Source organism: Muscardinus avellanarius (assembly GCF_963383645.1).
Source record: "Muscardinus avellanarius genome assembly, chromosome: 15".
Taxonomy (NCBI): domain Eukaryota; kingdom Metazoa; phylum Chordata; class Mammalia; order Rodentia; family Gliridae; genus Muscardinus; species Muscardinus avellanarius.
The window spans coordinates 5832393-5855372 of NC_137801.1; the positions used below are offsets into that span (position 1 = coordinate 5832393).

A 22980-nucleotide genomic window follows, 5' to 3' on the forward strand; every position below is an offset into this window, starting at 1 on the left:
CCGCTCTAAACGACCAGGCTTATGGAGATGGTCTGTGGTGTGGACATCCATCCCCGGGAGGTTTTTTTTAAAATTATTTTATTTATTTTTAAACAAAGCCCGGTATTATTTCTTGGAAGATTATTGGAATCACAAGAAACGACAGCTTAGCGGGCCAGGCAGGTAGCAGGGCGGGTATGCTCGGAGGAGCGGGTGCCCGTGAAGGGCTGTGGCGCAGGCGCAGGGGCTGAGGCATTCACCCACATTCAGCGCTTTGGAGCGCTGTGCGGGGCTGCGGCAGCCTCACCCGACTTTGTCTGCTTAGCTTAGATATGCTTCGAACTCTTGCTCAAGCGTTTGTCCACAGCCCGCCAGAGACCTCGGGTCCGGCCTAAAAGCTGTGCGGAGTCACTTACTCATTCTACGGTGCTGAGAGATGTCTTATGGTTAAACCCTAAAAAATAAAAAGACAACACAGACCAAAAAGAAAACTTGGGACACAAAGACTGAAAATAACTCAGGTAAAAGATGGAGAAAAACACAAAGAACTGAAAAAGAAAATAATTTTCAAAAGAAAAGGAGTTTAATCTGTATTAAGTATAACAATATGCAGTCTACAAATTCTCAGAAACACAGTAAAAGCATGCAAGTGTCAGGAACTATGATACTTTGGAAAGTAACCGTAACTCTTTGTGAGACACCTGACGGAGAGGATGCTGCGTTAAGACCTGAAACGTCAGGTTAGGTGGAGGCCGTGTACATGCTTTTCAGTATACATCTGGGCTTTTTCCTAAAAAGTTTTCATAAAAGGAAACTTCGCTTAAGCTAGTTTACATTCCATAACTACTGAGAGCCTGGAAGGCGGTGGAGGTGAGCCGACCTCTTCTGCAGCGCCGACGGCAGGCTGCCGCATGCAGGCTGGGTCTTCTCCATCGTCTCGTGTGTGGTGAGGAAGCCAACTGAGGAGTGAGCCCAACGGCCAGGAGAAAGGAGAAACGCGCGGCTTGGTCTATGGGCAGGGTGCTAAGAGCTAGAGCCTGCTGCCTTGAAACAAAACGAGGTAAAGATCGATCAACTGCGGTGGTTAGGAAACGGCCGTGAGTCATAGGACAGCTCGCTTCACACAGCTTCCTAACGCGGACGAGGGACGCATACTTCCCTCCAACATTTCTTTGAAAGCAAAATTTCATGTATTCCTGTGTAAATAATTCATTTTGGTATGTTATTCCATAACTTGCTAGATCCCCGCAAAACAAGAAAGGACCCCTAACACATTTCACTGGGATAAATAACAAATCAGCCGGGGAGGTAGGGGCTCCTGTACTCTGGGCGAGCCGGCAACGGTGTTCCACTCGCAGGTTCGGAATCTCTGTGCTTCCAAACAGTGGCGCTGCCTTTATTTTATAACTTTATGTAACGAATGCTTCTTGCTACTTGAGATTGGTGTTCAGTCCAGTTAGGTTTATACTACTTTGTGGGTTTTTTTTTTTTTTTGGTGGTCCTGGGGGTGGAACCCAGAGGCTTTCTACCTCCGGGCTATACTCCCAGACCCATTTATATGTTATTTTGGAAACAGGGTCTCACTAAGTTGCTGAGAGCCTCACTAAGTAGCTGAGGCTGGCTTCGAACCTGCGCGATCCTCCTGTCTCAGCCTCCCAAGCACGGGGATTATAAGCGTGCGCCACCACGCCCGGCTTTTTACTTTTATAGAGCTATCTAAGAATGTTTTGGAAACCGACGCCCGTCCCTCAGGGAGGGTGCTCTGCCTTTCCGATGGTCCTGAGCGGTGCGAGTTGGGTGGAAGGCGCACTGCACGCTGTGAATGTGGCTCTCCCTGCGCTAGCCGGCTGGGGCCCCGCCTTCTCACGGTGCTGACGGCAGGACCGCCACGCTGCGCTGTGCAGCAGGCAAGGGTGCTCATGGCACCTGGCGCTCAGTACCTTTCCACCGTACGGTGGGCTTGCAGGATGTAATCCCACTGTGGTCAAGGAACCCCAGTAGCTGCTCTTCCTTCGAAAAGCGTCCCTGCATTTTTATACGTTGTTTCCCCAAATGCCTCACTGTACTGGGAAGTGAGAACAGCGCCATCCAGAGCCACCGAGGCCCCACTCGAGAAGGGCTTCTTTCCAGAAAGTTCCAGAACGCCCCCGGGAAGCCTTTGGCCCACAGCACTGTGGGCAGGAGCCTGGGCCGATGGAGGTGCGGGTTCTGTGGCTCGCTCCCCACTACCCTCAAGAACCACCCCCAGCAAGACGTGGCGACCTTGTAGCAATCCTCCTAGATGCTTACTTAACTCCGCGTGGGAAGGTGCTGGGGATACAAATCCTAGAATCGGCGAGGACTGTTTTTCAACAACTGGCTTAAAACTAGCGGACTTCGAAAACTAGCCTCGTACGTACCTTAGTCTGGGTCCTCTGAAGGTCTATCTATATCTCAAGGGCAGCGTTTTCTTCCTAGGCATGAAAGGGTTTAAGATTATGTAAGATTTTAAAGTCTCTTTCCACTTAACAGTCTCAGCCAGGGATTCTCAACCGTTGATAAGTGATGCGTCATTTAAAAGCCATCCAGGGCTGGCTCACTGTTAGGTCTATAAATTTCTGGTTTCCAATTCATTTATTTGCATCATCGTGATATCTGGAGGGAGGGAGGACAGGGAGAGCCGCACCTGAAACCTAAGATGTAGCCATTTCAGACCCCGCCAGGCTCCGCGGGCCGAGCAGACGGGCCTCCTCCCCGCTGCCCTTCTGTCCTTCAGGCCAGCGAAGCTGGGGACAGCCATCTCATCGCCCCTCCCCACCTCCTCCCCCTTCCCTCAAGGTCACTCGCTCAAGAAGTGAAGGGCGCAGAGCCCTTTTCCAGGTAGTGCCCTGACTGACTCGGGACCGACTCGGGAGTTAGCCAGGAATTCAGGGATTTTTACATTCTGGGATATTTCTGAAACAGGCTGAGAATTCCTGGTGTAGCCCCGAATTATGTGGTCGTAAAAGATTTTAAATTTATTATTCTAGCCAGAGGAGAAAAAAAATTTAATTTCATTCAAAAGCAATTTCTAATGATTCGTATTCGTAAGAATAAAACCACGGTCACAAATACATTTTACTGCAGCACTATCGCATGCAAACATGATTTTTCAACCTGAGATGAGAAGTTTAGCAAATACACTTCTAAAAATTACTTGGCCAGGCAACTACACGTACTCTGACCACTATATAAATAAATCTCATATACACGTGAATTATAACATGGAGGCAAAATTTTCTTTTAATATTGGAAACAGTGTTCCAGTTTTGAATGCTTACATTTCCCAGTATAGGAGAGCTAACCCTTACAACACTCATCGCTGTCCCAAATGGAAACACCAATCATTTCTGTTGTTTCTGATCCTCTCTGAAGAAGAGGCTCCGCTCATGGGCAGCGCCCCCTCCGTGAGGCCCAGGAGCAGCCCCGCCAGGGGCTTACGGTGGAGGAAAGTGGCTGGCGCCTGCACGAGGCAGAGCCTCAGGGAGCCGCAGGACCAGAGCACTGATTTTCTATCTTTTCGTCCATCTTAAGGCAGTTTTGCCTATGTGTGAATAAGACAGAGCTATGTATTATAAATAGACACACACACACACACACACACACACACACACACACACACACACACAGATTCCTAGGGAGGGCAGTGACTCAATAACACATCTGGTTTGTCAATTTCTGTATCAGTGTGAAAATGCAGACTTGTCCAGAGTGTTGCGGACTGAGCTGATGTCCTCCGGGGATCTGGAGGATCCACCTCTTGTAGATAGACAAGTGCTGCCCACGCTCCTGGACACTGGACAGCGCTTCGAGGAAGCACTGGCGGCACCGCACTCCACAAGCAAGTTCACTCAGTGGCCAGGGGGCATTCGGACGGACACTCCTGCCAGCGACAGGACTATGCACGAACCCCAACGTCTTTACAAACGTCAACACGGGACAAAACACATACACACATTATTTTATTTTTAATCACAAGGTATTCGAAACATCATGTAGTGAATGAACATTCACGACTCGGAATGGCACGCAATATTTTATTGTTTTCTAAGTCTATTTGTACACTTCATTCTCCAGGATTAGTTTCACAAACAGAATAGAGATCACAGTCCCCACTGCAGTAAGCCGCAGCTGCTCCCCTGAAAGAAACAAAACGCTGCCCCAAAACCTTTACTAATGACCCAGGGTTGCAAATGAAGGAGCACTGGAAATCAGAGAACGCCAAGCCTCAGCACATTCTGTGAATCACAGCCCGCCTTTCTTAAATGCTTAAGACATTTGCAAAACACCATGCAGAATGAACACTTTATGAAAATGCTCCATACAAGGCCGGGGACACAAAAGAGCAACTGTTTAGACAATGACTGGTCCAGGGAATCTTTTAATCGGCATGTTAATAAAGACCCGCCGAGTGATAAACATTCCAGGGAAACACTAAATCAAGGCTATCACACATCGGTAACCCACCATCTACATCCTACCTGTGACTCAGGATTTACTGCCAGAATTAATTCTACATAAATAAGCCAGGTTAAAACAAAAGAGTGTCAATGCATGGCGGCAGGGCACACCTCTAGCTACGTAACACGTACCTGCGGTCACTCTAAACTTGCTAACAACAAGCGCAAAGAAGGGTTTCACGGTTGTACCGATTTTATTTTATTTTTTTAAATCTTGCTTTGTTCCATGTTTTTAAGCTCTTTTTAAAATGCACTTTCTTTGTTACGGTCTTTTCTCAGAATCGACATGTGGATTTGGGAACAGATGGAGTGGAGACGCGGTCCTGGTGCTGAAGACAACGACCCAGGTCCACATAATGAGAGGTTCCCCGTCGGTGCCACTAACCCTCTGACGTCATAATCTCATGCGTTCTTCCTGTTAACTTTTGTTAGAGCCTATTATTACGCATGTCTCCCTAATTCTCCAGAAAAAGAATGCGTGGTTCCCCCCCTCATTCCTAAGCTCACTAAAAAGTTGGGCGCACAATATCTAAGAGTCGTGGACACACCAGTGGCTCTCGGGTGCCTGGCGGATGGTGCTGGGAGCAGGGCCGGGACCTGGAGTAAAGCGCGTCCAGATGGAAGGATCGGCTCCTCCCCGCCCGCTCTCAGAACAGCTCACAACGGCCCAGTAACACTACTTTGGGTACTACTGGGCCACTTCCTTACCAATTTGTAAAGCCCTCCTCCCTAAACAGTTTCTAAATTTAAAACCTTTTTGATAAGCAATTTGCCTGGTATGTGAGAACACTAGTTCTCAATTTATTAACCATTACCTTTAGTCTCTAGGCTACTCTGAAACCTGTGAATTCTTATCTAGACTAAACCCCTTGAGAGCAAAACCTGCTTCTGCTTCATTACACTGTGACTTCCCCCAAATGTCTGATGAATGTATATGTTCTACCGGGAGATCTCTAGTTTTTTCTTTTGCAAATTAAGCCCTTTAATTTTAAAGTATTTCTGATCTATCTTTATACCCAGATCTTATCCAAAAATTTGCATGGAGTTTGTGCCAATGGAAGGCATAATGACGGTAGTGGGGGTTGCTGCTAATTGCAGCAGCCTCGGAGGTGGCTGGTGACCGTCCTTTCTTGGGCGGTCTACAGCACACGTTTTTGACCAGAGCCTGACCACCTCTTCCCTATCTGTGAGTGAGTGCACGTATGCGGGTGACACCCACGGTGGATTAAAACCCAGAACGAGTCTGTCACAGGGCATCGCAATGCCACTGCGCCCGTGCTTATTCTTCTTAAAGAATGCTCTCCCTTTCTTCTCCGAACCCTGTACTGTGAGAAGACGCCACGGCGTGGAGCTCCGAGGACTCTCTGGAGAGCCTGGTGTAACCTGGACGCTGGCTCCGCTTGTGCGCCAGGCCCTTGAGGTTCTCGTTCTGCATGGCGGTGGGGTTGGGACTGGGCGCGGGCCTCGGCACGCCCTGCAAGGCCTCCCTGCTGCTGTCCGTGTCGCCCGCGCCCTGGCTGGCCCTGTTGGCAGGAGCGGTGTTGTTGTTCAGCGTCACGGTGCTGGGGGTGCGGTTCAGGTTGTAGGCCTCCTGGCAGGCGGGCCAGCTCTCCTCGGGGCTGCTGGCGATCAGGCTGCATTCCGAAGGGCTCTTCTTGTCTTCCGAGCAGATGGACATGCGCGCCAGGACGGGGTCCTGCAGCCCGCTCAGGCTGTGCGGCAGGCCCGGCTTCCCGCCGCGGCCATCGTCGTCCTCCAGCTCGATGAGATTCGCCTTCTCCAGCTGGGCCACGTCTGCGGCCTCGTTGTGCAGAGAGTGACTGGGAGAGCTCTCGCTGGACCGCACCCCGGAGTCGGAGGAGTCCTTCTTGTCGAGCAGTGCGTCCGACAGGTACTCCTTGGCTTTAATGAAGGTCCGGACGGGCTCCGCGCTGTGCTCCGGAGACTTGCCCGCTCGCTCGGCTTTGCCTTCAGCTTTTTTATCCTTGTCGTCTTTGAGCAGCGGAGTATTGTCTGACTCTTCTGCTCCGGATTCGTCTTCATCGCTTGGAAGTTTCTGATAGCGCAGCCCTCCTCCCTTCAGCTTCAAATCCGTCTGGAAGAGACTGGACCTCTCTGAGGACTTCTTGCCTGGGAGGAGCTTACTACCTGACTGGTCGGATTTCTCATCTTCTTCCGTGATGGGATCCAGCGGGGAGGCATCGCTTGTGGAGACCCCCGATGACGAATAATCCACAACATCCCCCCTCTTCATCAGAAACGCCTTCCTCCCGTCATCTTGCCGGGGCTCGGGCTCCCTCCCCTTTTCCTGCTCTAGAGTGGAGTGAATGGAGCCCCCCGAGGAGCTCTGACCCATGTAATAGGTGCTGTGCGGAGAAGACCTGCCGCTGACCGTGGACCCTGTGCCCCCTTCTAGCTGGGACATCTGAGCAATGTATTCTCTATAGGCATCTCTATACTCAGCCTGCACCTTATCAGTAAGCTTTGAGATTTCAATACTGGAATCCTGGGAATTGAGACTCGAAAGACTCGGGGTTCTGCGAGTTTGTGACTGTGAAGACAGAAAAAAAATTTTAAGAATTCAGATAAGCAAAAAAAAAAAAGACATAACAAACATCTAAAGGTTTAGTTTGAAATATATATGTACGCTAACAATTTTAAAAGTCATCAAAATATCAAGTCCTTTTAAAAGAATTCTAATATAGTTTAACAAAAGCTGTGAGCTTACGAATGATTCTGTTATTAATAAGCTTTATATAAATTTTAATTAATTTATTGTTATATTTAAAAGCACAATTAAAGATTATATTAACAAATAACCTTAGCACCTGTCTTTATAACTTCAAACTTTTAACCTTTATTTAAGGCAAAAATCACCTTCCATGGATCAAAATTCCTCTTTGAAGAAAGAAAAATGATGAGAATTAAGACACGTCTCCAAGATAAAATACTCAAGCCTCCATGGTATGCCGAGAAGCCCTGCCTCAACCCGCAGGACGTGAAGCCTCTGTCATCTTGCGATTCAGGGGAGGAAATTTACTCAAAATGCCATGGGCGTGGGATGACTTAGAAGGGAGAGAACAGAACAGACAGAGGAAGGTTTCTATGATCAGGAGGAGAAGCCAGAGGTCAGTGGCTGGGCCCTACTAAACAGAGGAATGAAATGATTTTGAAAGCTTGACTTCCAATATAAAATTTTAGGATTAGAACTACTTTAGACTCCCAAAGAGCTAATAAATTAGGACTATAGCATGGAGGTTAGAAAAGAAAAAAGAAAGGAGAAAGGAAAGCAGCAGCAAGGGGCTCACGAAGGGGCCAGCGCAAAGGCCGACAGACCGAGAAGCCAGCGCGGCCTCCCTGCGCACGCAGCGCCGTCTTCCAGAGAAGGCCCTGGGGCGGGGGGGCAGGAAGGCCAGCGCCGCCCTCGTCTCTGGTGCAGCTTATGCACCTCCTGCAGGGGACCCACGATGGGAAAACTGCGGCACGAGGCTCCCGAGGCCATCTCCTCCCGCCGCGTGTCCACAGGCGTGCGCTGATGCCACTGTCAAGGCGGCAGCTCGCTGGAACCCAGCGCCTTCCACAGAGCCATGCGTTAGGGAGACGTGCAGAGCAAGCCCATTCCCAGTTTTGTTTTAAAAAATAGAGTAATTTTTTTCATAAAATTTTAATATAATTTTATTTTATTTATTCACTTATTATGGTCCTGGGGATTGCACCCAGGGGCATTCTACTTCTGAGCTACACCCCCAACCCTATTTTATTTTATGTTTTAAATTTGGAAACAGGGTCTAAGTTGCTGAGAGCCTTGTTAAGTTGCTGAAGCCGGCTTCAAATCTGCGATTCTCCTAGCTCAGCCTCCCAAGTACTAAGATTACAGGCGTGTGCCACCACGCCAGACAGAAAAATGTTACTTATGTTGACATGTAATTAGTTTATTTTAAAATAAACCTTGAATAATTATTTAGAAAAATCTTGTTTTATATTTCTAATATAGTAAATATTTATAGTAAAACTTGCACAAACAAAAATTCTTTGGTGTCCTCAATAATTTTAAACAGAATAAAGAGGCCTAACCCAAAAAAGTAAACCTGTTTGAGAACTGCTACATGAGCGGGAAGCTCTGAACTCCCAGGTCTTAGATGGAAACGTCAGAGTAGTATAGCCAGGATAAGGATTTCTTAAGAAATCTTAAAAGAATACTAGAGCAAAGAAAGGAAACGGACAAAGGGACCATGTGTGAATTTAGCTTGTAAAGTAATGTATCCTAAAGTCAATATTCAATAATAAAATGATTTTTAACTTTAAAAATCAGAGAGCATGGAATGAAAAGACAGAAAAATGTTTTTGCTTAAAAGTGGCAGGCCTGGGGCGTGTCCCCCCCCCCCCCCCCCGCAGTGCCCTGGGTCGTAGTCCTCTCCCTCACACTGTCCTGGGCCCTGCTGGGCTTTCCTAGTTTATTTTCTTCCTATTCTCCCTTACTCCTCCTGTGTCTCACATTTGTACTTCTGTCTCTGCTTCCTACCTGTCCTCTCTCCTCTAAGAATATCCCAAGGAAAACCTCGCCTGTGTTCAATAGCAAATAAAAAGAACACGACACCTGTAAAGAGTGTGTGTCCTCAAAACCCAGATGCTGAGGCTCCGTGGGATAGTGTGGGGCTAATTTTCCAATAGAGATGTGTTTCGCCAGTGATTAGTGGACTTCGCAGGAAAGCAGCAAGGGAAAGACCGAGTCTGCAACACCCAGCACCTCGGCCGGCGTGACCAGTGCCCGCCTGTTCTCCGCGGCCCAATTTTGTTGTTTGCAGTCATCTTGCTTTCTGTTTCACTGACTGCCCCTCTCCAGGTGAACAGCTGCGTGTGCCCATGAGTCCCCACCTTGCCGGCTTGGGCGCTCGCTGAGCATTTTCTGAGTAACTGTATTAATGCACCGACATATTCTCAGAGAATTAACTACTGCCCTTATCCTTCGATAATATGAAAACGGCCACGTAGTAAATACCTGCCAGCTCAGGTTGCTGTGGCGCGGGGCCCCTTCATCCAGGCCGAGGGTATTCAGTTCTTCGAAGCTGAAGTTGAGCGTGTAGGGAGCCTGGCTGGAGAGCTCGGTGTGCGGCAGCTCATTGTGTGAAGACCGACGGGCAGAGTCGCCGTGAGGAGCGGGGGCGCTGGGGTTCTCGTTATGAAAACGCGGGTCTTCAGGCACCACCTGGTTCTCTGCGCTTCTCATTTCTAATATCTTAATAGAAGAAAAGACATAGCTACACTGATAAATCACATTTTGGAAGCTTTGGAGAGTTTTTAAAAATATTGTACAGTTATTATAATGGAAATTAGAAAGCACACCTGTAAGTAAATTTCTAATGAATCTGGACTTTACCTTTAATTTTATTTTTATCATTTTTCTTCTTTTTAATCTTTTTAAGAATTCTGATGGGAAATATACAAACTGCTCGATTTTCTTTTTTATAGTTTTATTGGTACATTGCAATTATAGATATGAAGGTAAGTTTAAGTAATCCTATGTACATATACAAAATTATCAATACCAATCTCAATGGCATGAGAGCAGGGACGGGGAGGGCGTGGGGTGGGTTTGGAAGGAGACGAAGTGCTAGGAGCATGTATATTGCTGTCTTTAATTGCAAACAATAATACTAACAGCAGCAGAAATCACCATATACATGCAGTTCTGTACTCTAACTTGCTCAAGATGGCTACTGTACTTAAAAACTTGAGAGCAAATCAAAATGCGACCGGAGTGTCCCAGAGAACACCAGACCCAGAGCACGGTGAAAGCAGATTTCCATCGGGACTATGCGAGGGGCAGAGACCTCGGCAGAGCCTGGGTCCAGCCTGGCGAGGACGGTGGGCACTCAAGCCAGGAGCAAGGAGGGCCGGTGGTGAGGGGCTCTGACGACAGGGCCTTGCCAGGGCTCTTGCTGAAGGCAGGCCTCCGAGATCAGACATCACCCGGGGGTATCCAGGGGATCGCGTGTGGAGGGTGGGGGCCCTTTCCTAAACAGGTCAGCAGGATTCTTGCTAGAACAGAGCCATGCAGCCAGCCCTGACAAGGACGGACACAGGGCCACATGCAGTCTGTCAGGAAGCAGCCCCCCCCCCCCCGGGGCTCTGGAGTGAGACGCCCACAGGCCAAGGTGGCCATGCTGCCGACACTGACACGGGGTTGTAGACAAGGTTAAAATTCAATCAAACATTGCCATGCGTGGTGGCGCACGCTTGTAATCCCCGCGCTTGGGAGGCGGAGACGGGGATTGCGCAGGTTCAAAGCCAGCCTCGCTGGCTTAAGAGACCCTGTTTCCAAATAAAAATATAAAAAATAGGTGTCTGAGAGTATAGCCCGGGCGTAGAAGGGTTTCCAGGAACCCCAGTACGACCAAAAAAAATTTTTTTTCTTTTCTTTTCTCTTTTTGTATGCGGTGCTGGGGATTGAACTCAGAGCCTTAATGGATGTCAGGCAAGTGCTTTAGCATTGAGCTATACCCACAGGTCTTTTTAAATTTGAGAGGAGGTATTGGGGAATTGAACCCAGGGGCATCCTATCTCTGAGCTATACCCCCAGCCTTTTTTTTTTTTTTTTTTAACAGGGTCTTTGCAAAGTTGCGGAGAGTCTTAGTAAGTTGCTGAGGCTGGCTTTGACCCTACGAGCCTTCTGTCTCAGCCTCCCAGGCTTACCAGTGAGTGCCACCATGCCCAATACCTTTTTAAATTTTATTATGAGATCCGGTCTTATTTTATTTCACTAAGTTGCCCGGGCTGGCCTTGAACTTTTGATGCTCCTGCCTCAGCCTCCTGAATTGCTGAGGTTACAGGAATACGCCACTGAACCAAACTAAATTTATAATAAAAATGTTACAAATGTCATCATAATGTCATAAGTATCTTACCGCGCTTCTGAAAAGGTGCCAGTCTCCAAAATTCATGTTCATCTCTTTCTTCAGTTCATCAATGTTACACTGAGCTAACACCCGGCCATTTATGTTTGCCTGAGGAAAAATGAAATCAAGGACAAAGAAAACGTAAAACACTGTGAATTACAAGCAATCTAAAACTGTCCCCTTACTTAGTTTTAAGAAGGTGACTAAAGACTAGAAAAGTCGACCTCAAAAAGGTTATTATCCTATGTGATAATATGAGGAACGATTCAATCTGAACAAAGACAGCCCCTCTACGTTTTTCCAAGGGTCAAACATTCAAGTAAAACAAATAACTCGTCAGGGACCAGCCCTCCTAACCATACTCCCAACCCCAGACCCTACCATGGGAGGATCAAAATGGCTGATGTTTCTTTTCTAACCTTAGAAAGCAGCACGGACACAGGCTGCGGGGAGGGGCCGTGACCTGTGGCCTGTGGCTGGGCGCTGACGACGTCCCGCGTGAGGTGTGTGTGACGGACTTGTTCACCGGCTACGGCGAACAAGTCCAGCCACGAAACGGCTGCCACTAACTTCCTGGCCTATTAAACCTGTCAGAAAAGGCCTTATTTTGTTTGGGTGCCTGAAATACTGATTTTTGAGATAGAGTCTCGCAAAGGTGCACAGCTGGCCTCGAGCCTGCAATTCTCCTGCCTCCGCCTCCCGAGCTGCTGGAACGCTAGTTTCCCGCAAATAAGAAATAGCATTTTCATTATTACCAGCGGGTAGCCTACTAATTTTTATGACATATAAAATCTTACTTTATTAACTGTGGTAAACTTAGGGAACACCTATGTTTAAAATCAGTAGGATGTTCAGTTCCCAAGTTAACTGAGAGGAAAAAGGCACATGAGGTCCTGCTCTAACCACGTCACGATGTCTGCAGCAAGAAGACACCCGCAGGGGCCCCCGTGGCCGCCTCCCTGCAGGGTCAGGTCTGCACGCGGGGTGCGGACTCGCCGAGACGGGGACCAGAACTAGACCAGCTCTGAGAGGAACACAGGATCCGAAACCTCTCTGACTGCTGTGGGTCAAGATAAGTAAAACGGTATCTGTCCGCACTCATAATTCCTTTAAGGGACGCTCTTTAAAGTATATAAACATTAGACACTTGTTACTCATCTCTTTCTTTCTTTCTTCCTTTCTTCCTTCCTTTCTTTCTTTCTTTCTTTCTTTTTTTGCAGTACCGGGGCTGGAACTCACTGATGTTCTACCACTGAGCTACATCACCAGCCCTTTTTTGAATTTTTTGTTTCAAGACAAGGCCTCCCTAATTTGCCCAGGCTAGCTTGGAACTTGCGATCCTCCTGCCTCCGCTTCCCAAGTTGATGTTCTACTTTAATAGTCTGATTTTTTAAAAGTGTAGCCTAGTGGGAAAATGTGCTCTGACGGGACTTGGTTGATCTCACGTGGGAAACACCTTCCCTCACTCCCAGGCACCGCTGACCAGCATCCTGGTGGCTACTAGAGTTATGAGAACAGGAGCTCAGAAGAAATAAACTTTGATGAATGCGTTAGCAATGCAAACCCACAGGTAATGGTTTCATAAAAAGGACATGATAATAAAACCTGTATGACACAAAAAAAATCTGTGGGAAATGCCTCTGTGGGAGATGGCCCACTTTGATAATTAAGTCATACAAATATATACTATTGGTTAAGTGTTCTTCTCCAAAATGCGCAGGACCAAAGCTGTTTCAGATTTCAGAGTTTTCGGATTTGGGAATATTTGTATAGACTTTTCATTCTTGACTTTGAAACAGGGTCTCACTGAGTTGCCGAGGGCCTCACTAAGTAGCTGAGGCTGACCACAAGCCTGAGATCCTCCTGTCTCAGCCTCTCAAGCACTGGGATGAATAGCGTGCCCGCCACACCCAGCTTTGTATGGGCTTTCCTGCTTGAGCACTCCTGATCTGATCATCTGAAATCTGAAACTTCCATTGATCCCCATGCTCGTAAAGTTTCAGATTTCAGAGCATTTTCGATTTCAGGTTGGGGATGCTCAAACCTGTTCAATAAATAAAAACCACCTGCGAGACAGTCTCGGAATGTTCTCGCACTGCGTGGGAAAGATAACCCGTCCCTCTAAAGCGAAATTCCCTGAGCTCTGCATTCTTCTTCAAGGCATTTTTAAAATTATATTAGGTCATTGTGGAACATAACACTGTGCCTTGGCTACTTTATTTTCTTTTATCCCTTAGAGTCAAGTAGATAAACGGGCAACTGAAGACCCCTGATGGTAAGACGCCCGTTTTCACCCACAGCCCCCATCTGCGCAGAGGCCTCCTCTCAGGGGGCCCCGTGTCGTCTAGGTGACCGTGAGCGTACCTTTTTGATAGTTGCACAATACTGGGGCAGGATGCTCTGGTCCAGCCCTTCTATCTGCTTCAGCTTCTCACAGACTGCGTCCACATTCATCGAATTCAACGACAGCACTGTTCCTGCGGCTGGGCCTGGTCCCTGGGCAAGTCGAGGAAAGACACTGTATGAAGCAGCATTTAACACCAGATACATGAGGTCATGTGACAGAAAAACCCATCAGGTTATGCTTCTAAGATAAACGCAGCATGGTAAGAAAACGTCACTGGGGTGCAGAGTTAGTTCTATACACCTTAGCGAGTAGCTTTTATTTTTGCAGTGACAGCCTGATCAAAACTACTTTTCTATGATAACATTTTTTGTGGGTGTGTGGTACTGGGGTTCCTGGAAACCCTTCTACCTCCAGGCTACATTCCCAGACCTATTTTATATTTTTATTTGGAAACAGGGTCTCTTAAGCCAGCGTGGCTGGCTTCAAACCTGCTCGATCGCCTGTCTCCGCCTCCCAAGCGTGGGGATGACAAGCGTGCCCACCACGCTCGGCTCTATGATAACATTCTATGAACCAGACCTGGGCCAAGTTCTCAAAGGTTTAGACTGATCTCAAGAGAGAAAAGTGTTGCCCTCAATATGAGAGAAGAGACTAAAACAACAAGAACAAAAATCACTGAGACCCACATTGTAGGGATGCAAAAGATAAATCTATGAAATAACTTTCTTCTTTGGGTTTTTGCTTTTTTTGCGTTTTGTTTTTGTGGTACCGGGGATTGAATCCAGGGGTGTCCTACTTCTGAGTTATACCCCCAGTCCTATTTTATTTTTTACTTTGAAACAGGGTCTCACTAAGTTGCTGAGTTTGGCCTGGAACCTGCAATCCTCCAGCCTCAGCCTCTCAAGTGCTGAGATTACAGGCGTGCGCCACCACTTCCAGCTGAAATTATTTTGGCTTTCGGTGTTTCTGTTTCTACAAGACTACCTTAGTAGGCTGTAACAGGTAAAGTTTTCAAAACTCAATCATACTTTACATTCAAGGGATCTAAAGCTTTCTCCTGCAGAATGGAAATCTAAAACTACAGTATGACTTCTAAATACACATGAAATTAGACTCTATAAAGAGTTGCTCTCATTTAAAAATAAGAGTCAAGCCGGGCGTGGTGGCACACGCTTGTAATCCCCGCACTTGGGAGGCGGAGACAGGAGGATCGCGCAGGTTCGAAGCTAGCCGCGCTGGCTTAAGAGACCCTGTTTCCAAATAAAAATATAAAATAGGTCTGGGAGTGTAGCCTGACGGTAGAAGAGTTCCATCCCCAGTATCACCGAAAAAAAAAAAATTCAAAATAATAAATACACCTCACACTTATTTTCTTATGTGGGAGCACAGCGTGGAAGGATCTGCCTGGGTCGACTACACCTGTTTGTTTTCAATCACAGAAGGTCTCATGAGGTGAAGTCAGGGCTTCCAAGTCACGGGGTGAATAGCTAGTTAGTGGTGGATTCTCGCTCGAACCCTAACTCATCAGGTTTCATAATTCCCTAATTTCTCTGGTCCAAGGTTATGAAAACTCTAACTAAGGAGAAGACTGATTAATACACAGATAACGACATTTGTCCTGTTTACTGTTCAACCCAGTCTTCACTGATAAATAAGACTGACCATACCCTCAAGGGCAACAAGATTCATCATGCCCTCAACAAGAGTACAGAAACCTGTACTTTCCCTGCCTCGTTCATCACTGTCTAAACTACCTAAGGAGACTACCGAGTAGTCACAAATGCCTAGCCACATGTTGAACGTTGCTTTGTGAGAACCTAATACTGTCGCAACTAACTGGTAAGCATAGACACGGGGAGGGTATATACAGCACGAACTGACGTCACCTGTGAGTACGGCTAGGAGATAAGGCTGGATAGAACAAACAGGTGGAATAGCAACGTTGTGAGAGCTAGGGAGTCTTAACAAGTTGACAAATATGTTAAAGGCCCATAAAAGTTTGAAAATTAATGACCTGGAATATACTACACCAAATACATTTACTTATCATTTGTTTTTAATTAAATATGAATTTAAATGTGTCATATATTACATGGTCAGGGCTGCATTGCTTTTAAATTATGAGCAAAAATACTAGGGCTTCCATAATTTAGTTTCCCTATCTCTATACAGAGTTCTGGTCTTCAGCCTGGACCAGTGCAGCCAATATTCAAAGTGTTAATTACCCAAGACCTACAATGAAAATGCTTTCTATGAAGTCTAATACCATACTTATTTTTATCTTTTGTTTTTCTTTATAAACAGCTCTTACTGAGATATAATTCATTTAAAATGTACAATTCAATTAACTTTATTTACCTAGCTGTGAACTATAACTACAATAAATTTTAGAGCACCTTCCTCTTCCTCAAAAGATATCCCTGTACCCACCAACAGTCACTTCCCACCCCCAAGCCTCTGCTCCCACTTTCCGGCTCTTTGGATTTGAAATGTCTAATCTTGACAGTTCATACAAACAAAATCATCTGACACGTGACCTTTTATGTGTGATTTCTTCTACTCAGCATGATGTTCTCACGGCTCATCCATGGCACAGCATGTCTCAACACTTCATTTCTTTCTTTTTTGGTGGTACTGGGGTTCCTGGAAGCCCTTCTACCTCCGGGCTACACTCCCAGACACCTATTTTTTTATATTTTTATTTGGAAACAGGGTCTCTTAAGCCAGCGCGGCCGGCTTCGAACCTGCGCGATCCTCCTGTCTCCGCCTCCCACGCGCGGGGATGACAAGCGTGTGCCACCACGCCCGGCAACACTTTATTTCTTTTTACTGCTGGATAGTATTTATCCTTTAAGTGGTTTGTAATTCTGTTTTTCAAATATTTTTATTCCTCAATTTGTCTTCTTGCTCTGGATAAATTTATATTTTCTCTTTCTTCCTTTTGTTTTTGAATCAAAAATCACAAAAGAATAGTTGTAGAAACACTGAAAATGATGCTTGTGCTGGATTTTAATCCATGAGTCAATACTGATACAACTAGCTACTTGAATAAGTGAATGGACTAAGAAAAGGCAGCCATTCCTCACAGAATTCCAATGGCTAAGTGTGGGAGTGAAGCCATTAGGCAAAACCACAAGAGTAGTTGTACTCAAGTACCCTGGCGGATGCCAAAATTCCTGAGTAAACTATAAAGACAAACAGGACGCTTAGAGTTTCCAACTGTCTTCCCCCAAGATATTTACTAGTTACAAAAAAGAAAAATAAATCCCTACAGTGCTGGAACCTGTCAAATGTCCCCCCAGCCAAGTGACCCAAAGAAGTGTCGCCAGTGGTGAGGCCATGGCAAGCCTCTAACAGGAAGACTGAGCGGGCACAGCGCCACCCCGTGGTTACTTGTGGTACGTAACCTCCTTCCAACCACAAGGAAACAGACCAACTCAAACTGATGGAGTCTACAAGATGACTGCCCAGTACCCTTGAAACATGTTAACAAAGATTATGGGATTCAGGGGAGACCGAGGAATGGGCTCCGATTAGATGGAGACCAAGGAAAATAACAAAACACAAGCGGCTGGGATCCTGGAGCAGAAAAAATGGGCTTTGTGGAAAAACTAGTGAAATACAAACCAAGTCTACAGTTAATGTTACTGTGTCGATTTAAAATTCTGTTTGCTGTCGTCGTCGTTGCTGTTTTCTGGTCGAGGACTGAGCCGAAGGACATTTTACCTCCAAGCTCTATCCCTGGCCCTTCGTGAGGCTCTGCTCGCGTCCTGCTCGCCTGCCGAGTGCCGCTACGTTGCTGAGGCCGTGGTGCGCCTACCTTAGCCTCCCTTAGCCTGGGATTCCAGGCCGGTGCCACCATGCCCAGCTGAACTCTGCTTTTGCTAACAGTGCTGCTAACATTAAGGGAATGCATACCATTTTTGCATCTTTTCTTTTAAAACTATTTTTAGAATAAAATGTTATTTTTTTACAAAGCCAAAAGAGGGAGCTGGCGCTGGCGCTCAGTGGTAGACCATGTACGTAGCATGTACGAGGCCTTGCACCACAAAAAATAAAACCCAAAGCTCCAAAGAACTCTTTCTGATTGTATTAAAAGAACATGTATAATAGATATGGATTATATTAACTCTGTCAGCGAGGGTAAAAATATAAAATATTAAAGAGTATTATAATTCCATGGAGAATCTGGAAATTCAGCAAGACAAACTAATAGAGATACTAACATTTAGGAAAAATACCCCACATGTTACTTTTATGATCCTTTAAAATTTTGACATTTTATCAGTTACTTTACTTAAACCTTATTTTCTTCCTGGTTGGAGATTGTATAGGGGAAAAACATATATGTGTGTAAAACTTCTAAATTACTGTGTGTCTGTGTGTGGCGTGTGTGTGGTGTGTTTGTGTGTGTGTATGTGGTACTGGGGATTGGATCCAGTGGCATTCTCCCTCTAAGTTATAACCTAGCCCTATTTTTTATTTTGTATTTTGAAATAGGGTCTTACAAAGTTGCTATGAGCCTCTTTAAGTTGCCGAGGCTAGCTACAAATCGGCCACCATCATAGCTCTGCCTCCCAAGTGCTGGGATTATAGGTGTGCGCTACCATCCCTGGCTCTTATATATATATATATATATGAAATGAACCCAGAAGCATTCTTCAAACTACATGCTCAGACCCAATTCTTCAAGCTGCATGCTCAGACCCAATTTTATTTCTTATTTGGAAACGAGGTCTCACTAGGTTTCTGAGGGCCTCACTAAATTGCTGAGGCTGTCCTTGAATCTACAATCCTCCTGTCTCAGCCTCTCCAGATGCTATCATGTGCCACAATACCTGGCTTGAGTGAATATTTACAGCATTGTTAGGGAAGATACACCTAGAATAATTCAATTAAAACTACAGCCTGGCTCTCGATTACTTACAAAATTGAGCTTTATCAAGGAATAAGTTACCAGTTAATAAAAATATGTTATAACGTTTCTTTGAATAAAGGAGAAATGGTCATTACCTACTAAGGCTTTTCTAAAATGATCACATAGATTGAATTGTGTGTATGTGTGTGTGTGTGTGTGTGTGTGGTGTGGTGTGGTACTGGTGGTGGAACCCAGGGGCTCTTCTACTTCTGGGCTATACTCCCAGACCTATTTTATACTTTATTTGGAAACGGGGTCTCACTAAATAGCTGAGGCTGGCTTTGAACCTGTGCGATCCTCCTGTCTCAGCCTCCCAAGCACGGGAGTTACAAGCGTGCGCCACCACGCCTGGCTAGCGAGATTATTTTGAAACCAAGTGAATCTTAAAACCCAAACAATCATTTCTGTATGGAAATCTCATAAAAGGAGGAACAAAGAGTAGAAAAGTGGCAAGAAAATAACAAAAATCATACTCAGCGATTCAGTAAGCAAATGCGTAATAGAAACTGGATATATTACCTTGAGAATACACGAAAGGGCTCAAGTAATAATATTTAACATTTACCATGCATTTTTTACTTAAAATTTACCTGTTATAAGTCAGGAACGGACCATTTTGGCATACTGATTTTACAAATCAGAATTTTTAAAATTAAATGCAGCAAATGTTAGTTTAAATTGTTAAATATAAACTTCAAAATGCACACAAACAGAATTTCTCCAGGTAAAAGTAAGCTGAGAAAACATTAGAGGTACTCTGAGGAACTATCTCACTCCATATTGTAAGTAGATTAACACTCAATTCTGAAACGTTATCGTCTGTACGAAGTTTATTAAATAAGCTGAAGGCTGATTAGCCAGAAAGGAGCGCCATGCAAAGGCTGCAGCGACTGTTAACGTAAGCCCAAGGCTCCAGAGGAGCCCGGGAGTGCCGACGGCCCAGCAGGCACGCCAGCGCCCGCTCTGTCTACTGAGGAAGCGGGCAGGATTCCAGCGGAGTTTCTGTACCTGTCTCTGTCTGTTAAGCCCAGAGTCACACGGCTTTAAGGAAGAGAGAAAAGAGAGTGAAGAACACGGGCATGGAGGTAAAACATCAAAAACGCACGAATCATGTGCACAGCAGAACTCGGCCACGCGGCTCGCTGCCTCTTAGCACTGCCACCCTGCTCGCCACACAGCGCAAGGGGCACACGCCCGCACACGCCCGCACACGCGGCAGTCCTTGGGTTTAACCGTGTGCTCAGTCATTTAAAAATGTGCTCTCGAAACCCATTTTTTCTATTATATCAATAAATCATGTGCCATTTATTCAATAAGAAAACCAGGTAAATCAAACTTGCTATGAAAAAAAATCAGTATTTCTCCTACATACAAGCTTAAATTTTAAAAGTTTAATAGTAAGGCTTAATTATTTCGATGACCACATGGTCACATCATAAAATTAAATATTTTGGGGGTGGATAAGATTTAATTGTGCCCGTTACATGCATGTATGAATATGGCACAGCGAAACTCATCATTCTGTACGACCAAAAAGCACTAATACTCGTGTGGTACTAGAGATTGAATCCAGGAACATTCTCTCTCAGAGCTACAGCTTCAGCCCTTTTTTAAAAAAATTATTATTATTTTGAACCAGGGTCTCGCTAAGTTGCCACGGGCTGGTCTCAAGCCTGCAACCTTCCTGTTGCAGCCTCCCCAGTACTGGAATTACAGGCATGTCCCACCATGCCCTGCTGTAACAATGACTTTCAATTGGCTTAAAAAAAAAAAAAGAAAGAAAGAAAGAAAGAAAGAAAGAAAGAAAGAAAGAAAAAAATGTAACCACACAGTCACTAATGTGCAGTAAAACACTTTCAAATTTGAGTTTTGTTTCACTGGGTGTACAGAGCGTGACAGATGCCCTAGAGTGTCATTTCAAAATAAAAGGCCTTAAAAGCCTCACAGCCTCTAATGGAAAACTTAACATACTCTGCAAAGCACCTGAGAAATAATAATTGTGCCAAATGAAGCAGATCACTACGCTTGAAGGGCGAGCATTTTAAGGACAACAGTACTTAGCTTCAGTGAATACGCTTTGTTGTTTTTTAACTTTGTACTGCAGGCTTTCAATGATGACATTACGTAATATCGTTTCTGTGAAAGCATCCTAATGAATTTAGTTAAGATTTGTTAATTATTTAGGGAAAAGTTTTCTTGATTGACTCTGACAGAGTTTCAAGCGGGAAGTAAATACATTTCTTCACTTTAACAAAAGCAAAAAACGAACTCAATGTGAACTAAAAATGAATGAAACAGAAAAACGAAAATCCTTTTCTAAAACCCCGTTACGAGTGTGAGCGAGGTGTGAGCGGGCTGGACCACTCGCGGAGTCTGGACTGCGGCCCCGAGCACCTGTCCACACACCCTGAGGCGTCCCAAATCCTTACCCACGGCACCTTTAACTTTCTCGTCCACGTGTTCTCCTGAATGATGAGAGATACTTGGTTTGGACACATACTTGGTTAAAAAAAAAAAAAAAAGACTGCAAGTTCTAAGCCAGAGGTGGACATGAACTGATGGAGAGGAGAGCGCCATCCTTTACTGCTCACTCGGCCATCCCATTAACTGCATTCTGGTGAATGAAGATCAAGGCTTTGGGTGGCACCGGAGGTGGAACCCAGGGGCTTTTCTACCTCCGGGCTACACTCCCAGACCCATTTTCTATTTTATTTGGAAGCAGGGTCTCACTAGTTGCCGAGAGCCTCACTCAGTAGCTGAGGCTGGCTTCGAACCTGCGGGGTCCTCCTGTCTCGGCCTCCCAAGCGCTGGATTGCAGGCGTGCATTCCCATGCCTGGCTTGAAAAGCTTCAGTTTTACTATCCTTATTAAACCAACCATCTTGATTTCTAAAAGGAGGAGCACACAAGAAGTCAAGGTACTGCACTAACACTGCCTCTGCAATTCTGAAATTCCTTACAATTAAATTTGGCACTGACCACCACTGTGTTTTCAGCAAGGTATAAGCGTGACCGAAGCCGTCTCAAGGCACGGAGGTGGTCAGGAAGGAACGGCTTCTTACTTCTGGTCACTTCCTCGGCTGCACTCAAACCCACGGGGGTGTGGGGCAGGGCGCCCGGCAGCCGGCTCCCGCTGCGCCCCAGGACACGGAGCCTCCCATGCTCAGGCAAGCTTGCGGAACCCACCATCACGGGGCAGTCAGTCGTGGAAGGACAGAAGGACAGAGAACGCTTGTGATCCCTTCCTCTGAAAGAATGTCTGTCAGTGAAATGCAGTTCCCGCCAGGAGCGGCAGGCTGTGGGCCGCTCTCTGAGCAGCTGGTGGAGATGACGGAACAGAACGTCCTCAGGGGTCTGGCCATCACTGGGCTCCATGGAGCCTTCGCTTCACGAGGGTCAGAGTGAGGCAAATGTCACTGCAGCTGACCTTGAGGAACCTGGGGGTCAAGGGCACCAACGCCCTGCACAGAACTGCTGACCCCAAACTTTACTGCTAATAGCCTGCTACTGAACAGAGGCCTTCCTGGCAACGGTCAATTAACATGTACCGTGCTTGCCGTGTGACTTACATACAGGAGAAAACCCAGAACCTCAGAAGATCGCTTTTTACCTTGCTATGCAATCTACTGGAGAGACAACCGCTCCGCCCAAGCTGACCAGCGGCCCAAGCTGACCAGCGGCCCAAGGGTCCTAAGCAGATTCTTGCGACACTCGAGCTCCCAGCAGCAGACAGCAATGGGGCAGGGCTACAGGCACTGCGACCCAGCCTGTGTGTATGCAAGCTTGGGTACATTTTTATTATTTACAAGAGATTTGTGTTCATTTTATGGTAGTAAATGATAAAAGGATTTCATTTGTATGTATTTTATGCATGCATGGCTTGCCTTAATTTTTCAATAGTCTGAGGCTCCACAGTTTGAGTTTATCTCTCTATGTGGACCCATGCAATTCACATTTGTTTGTTTAGGGATCAACTGTATTTCCTAGTGAAAACTGCACTGGAAAAGTTTAAAGGTTCCAAGTAAACTCTCTACAAAACTTTCAAAAATGTGAAGTGCCATTCTATGTCACATAATGTCCCAGTCAGTGTGGGGCTGCGTATCAGTAGTGGCCCCGTAGCATACTGCTGGCTGACATCATACCACCTGTTGACGTCACACCGCCCGCTGACGTCACACCGCCCGCTGACGTCACACTGCCCGCTGACAGGTCAGACTGTCTGCTGACGTCACCGCCGGACTCTCTAATGTTGAAGCTGCGACAAAGCTCCCTCCCGGCGCGATCGTCGCCATGCAGCGAAGGACTCAACACAGAAATCCTTCTAACGCTAATGACACCTGTTGAGCCTAAGAGGTGTCCGCGG

At 46.1% G+C, this 22980-nt stretch overlaps 1 protein-coding gene across 14 annotated transcripts in view; it reads right to left on the bottom strand.

The window, feature by feature from the left end:
- Positions 1-2405: 2405 nt before the first annotated feature.
- KIDINS220 (kinase D interacting substrate 220) overlaps positions 2406-22980 on the bottom strand; it is a gene marked incomplete at both ends in the record, with an annotated part of 94316 nt that continues 73741 nt past the window's right edge. For 6 of the 14 annotated variants that reach the window (XM_080711998.1, XM_080712009.1, XM_080712006.1 and 3 more), the window contains 4 exons: positions 5746-7008; positions 9457-9693; positions 11363-11461; positions 13718-13849. In XM_080711998.1, the coding sequence (XP_080568124.1) occupies positions 5746-7008; positions 9457-9693; positions 11363-11461; positions 13718-13849 (1731 nt within the window). Of the gene's footprint in view, positions 2433-5745; positions 7009-9456; positions 9694-11362; positions 11462-13717; positions 13872-19626; positions 19660-21047; positions 21084-22980 lie in introns of those variants that run through there. The other 8 variants (XM_080712002.1, XM_080712007.1, XM_080712004.1 and 5 more) reach the window with 4 other exon arrangements.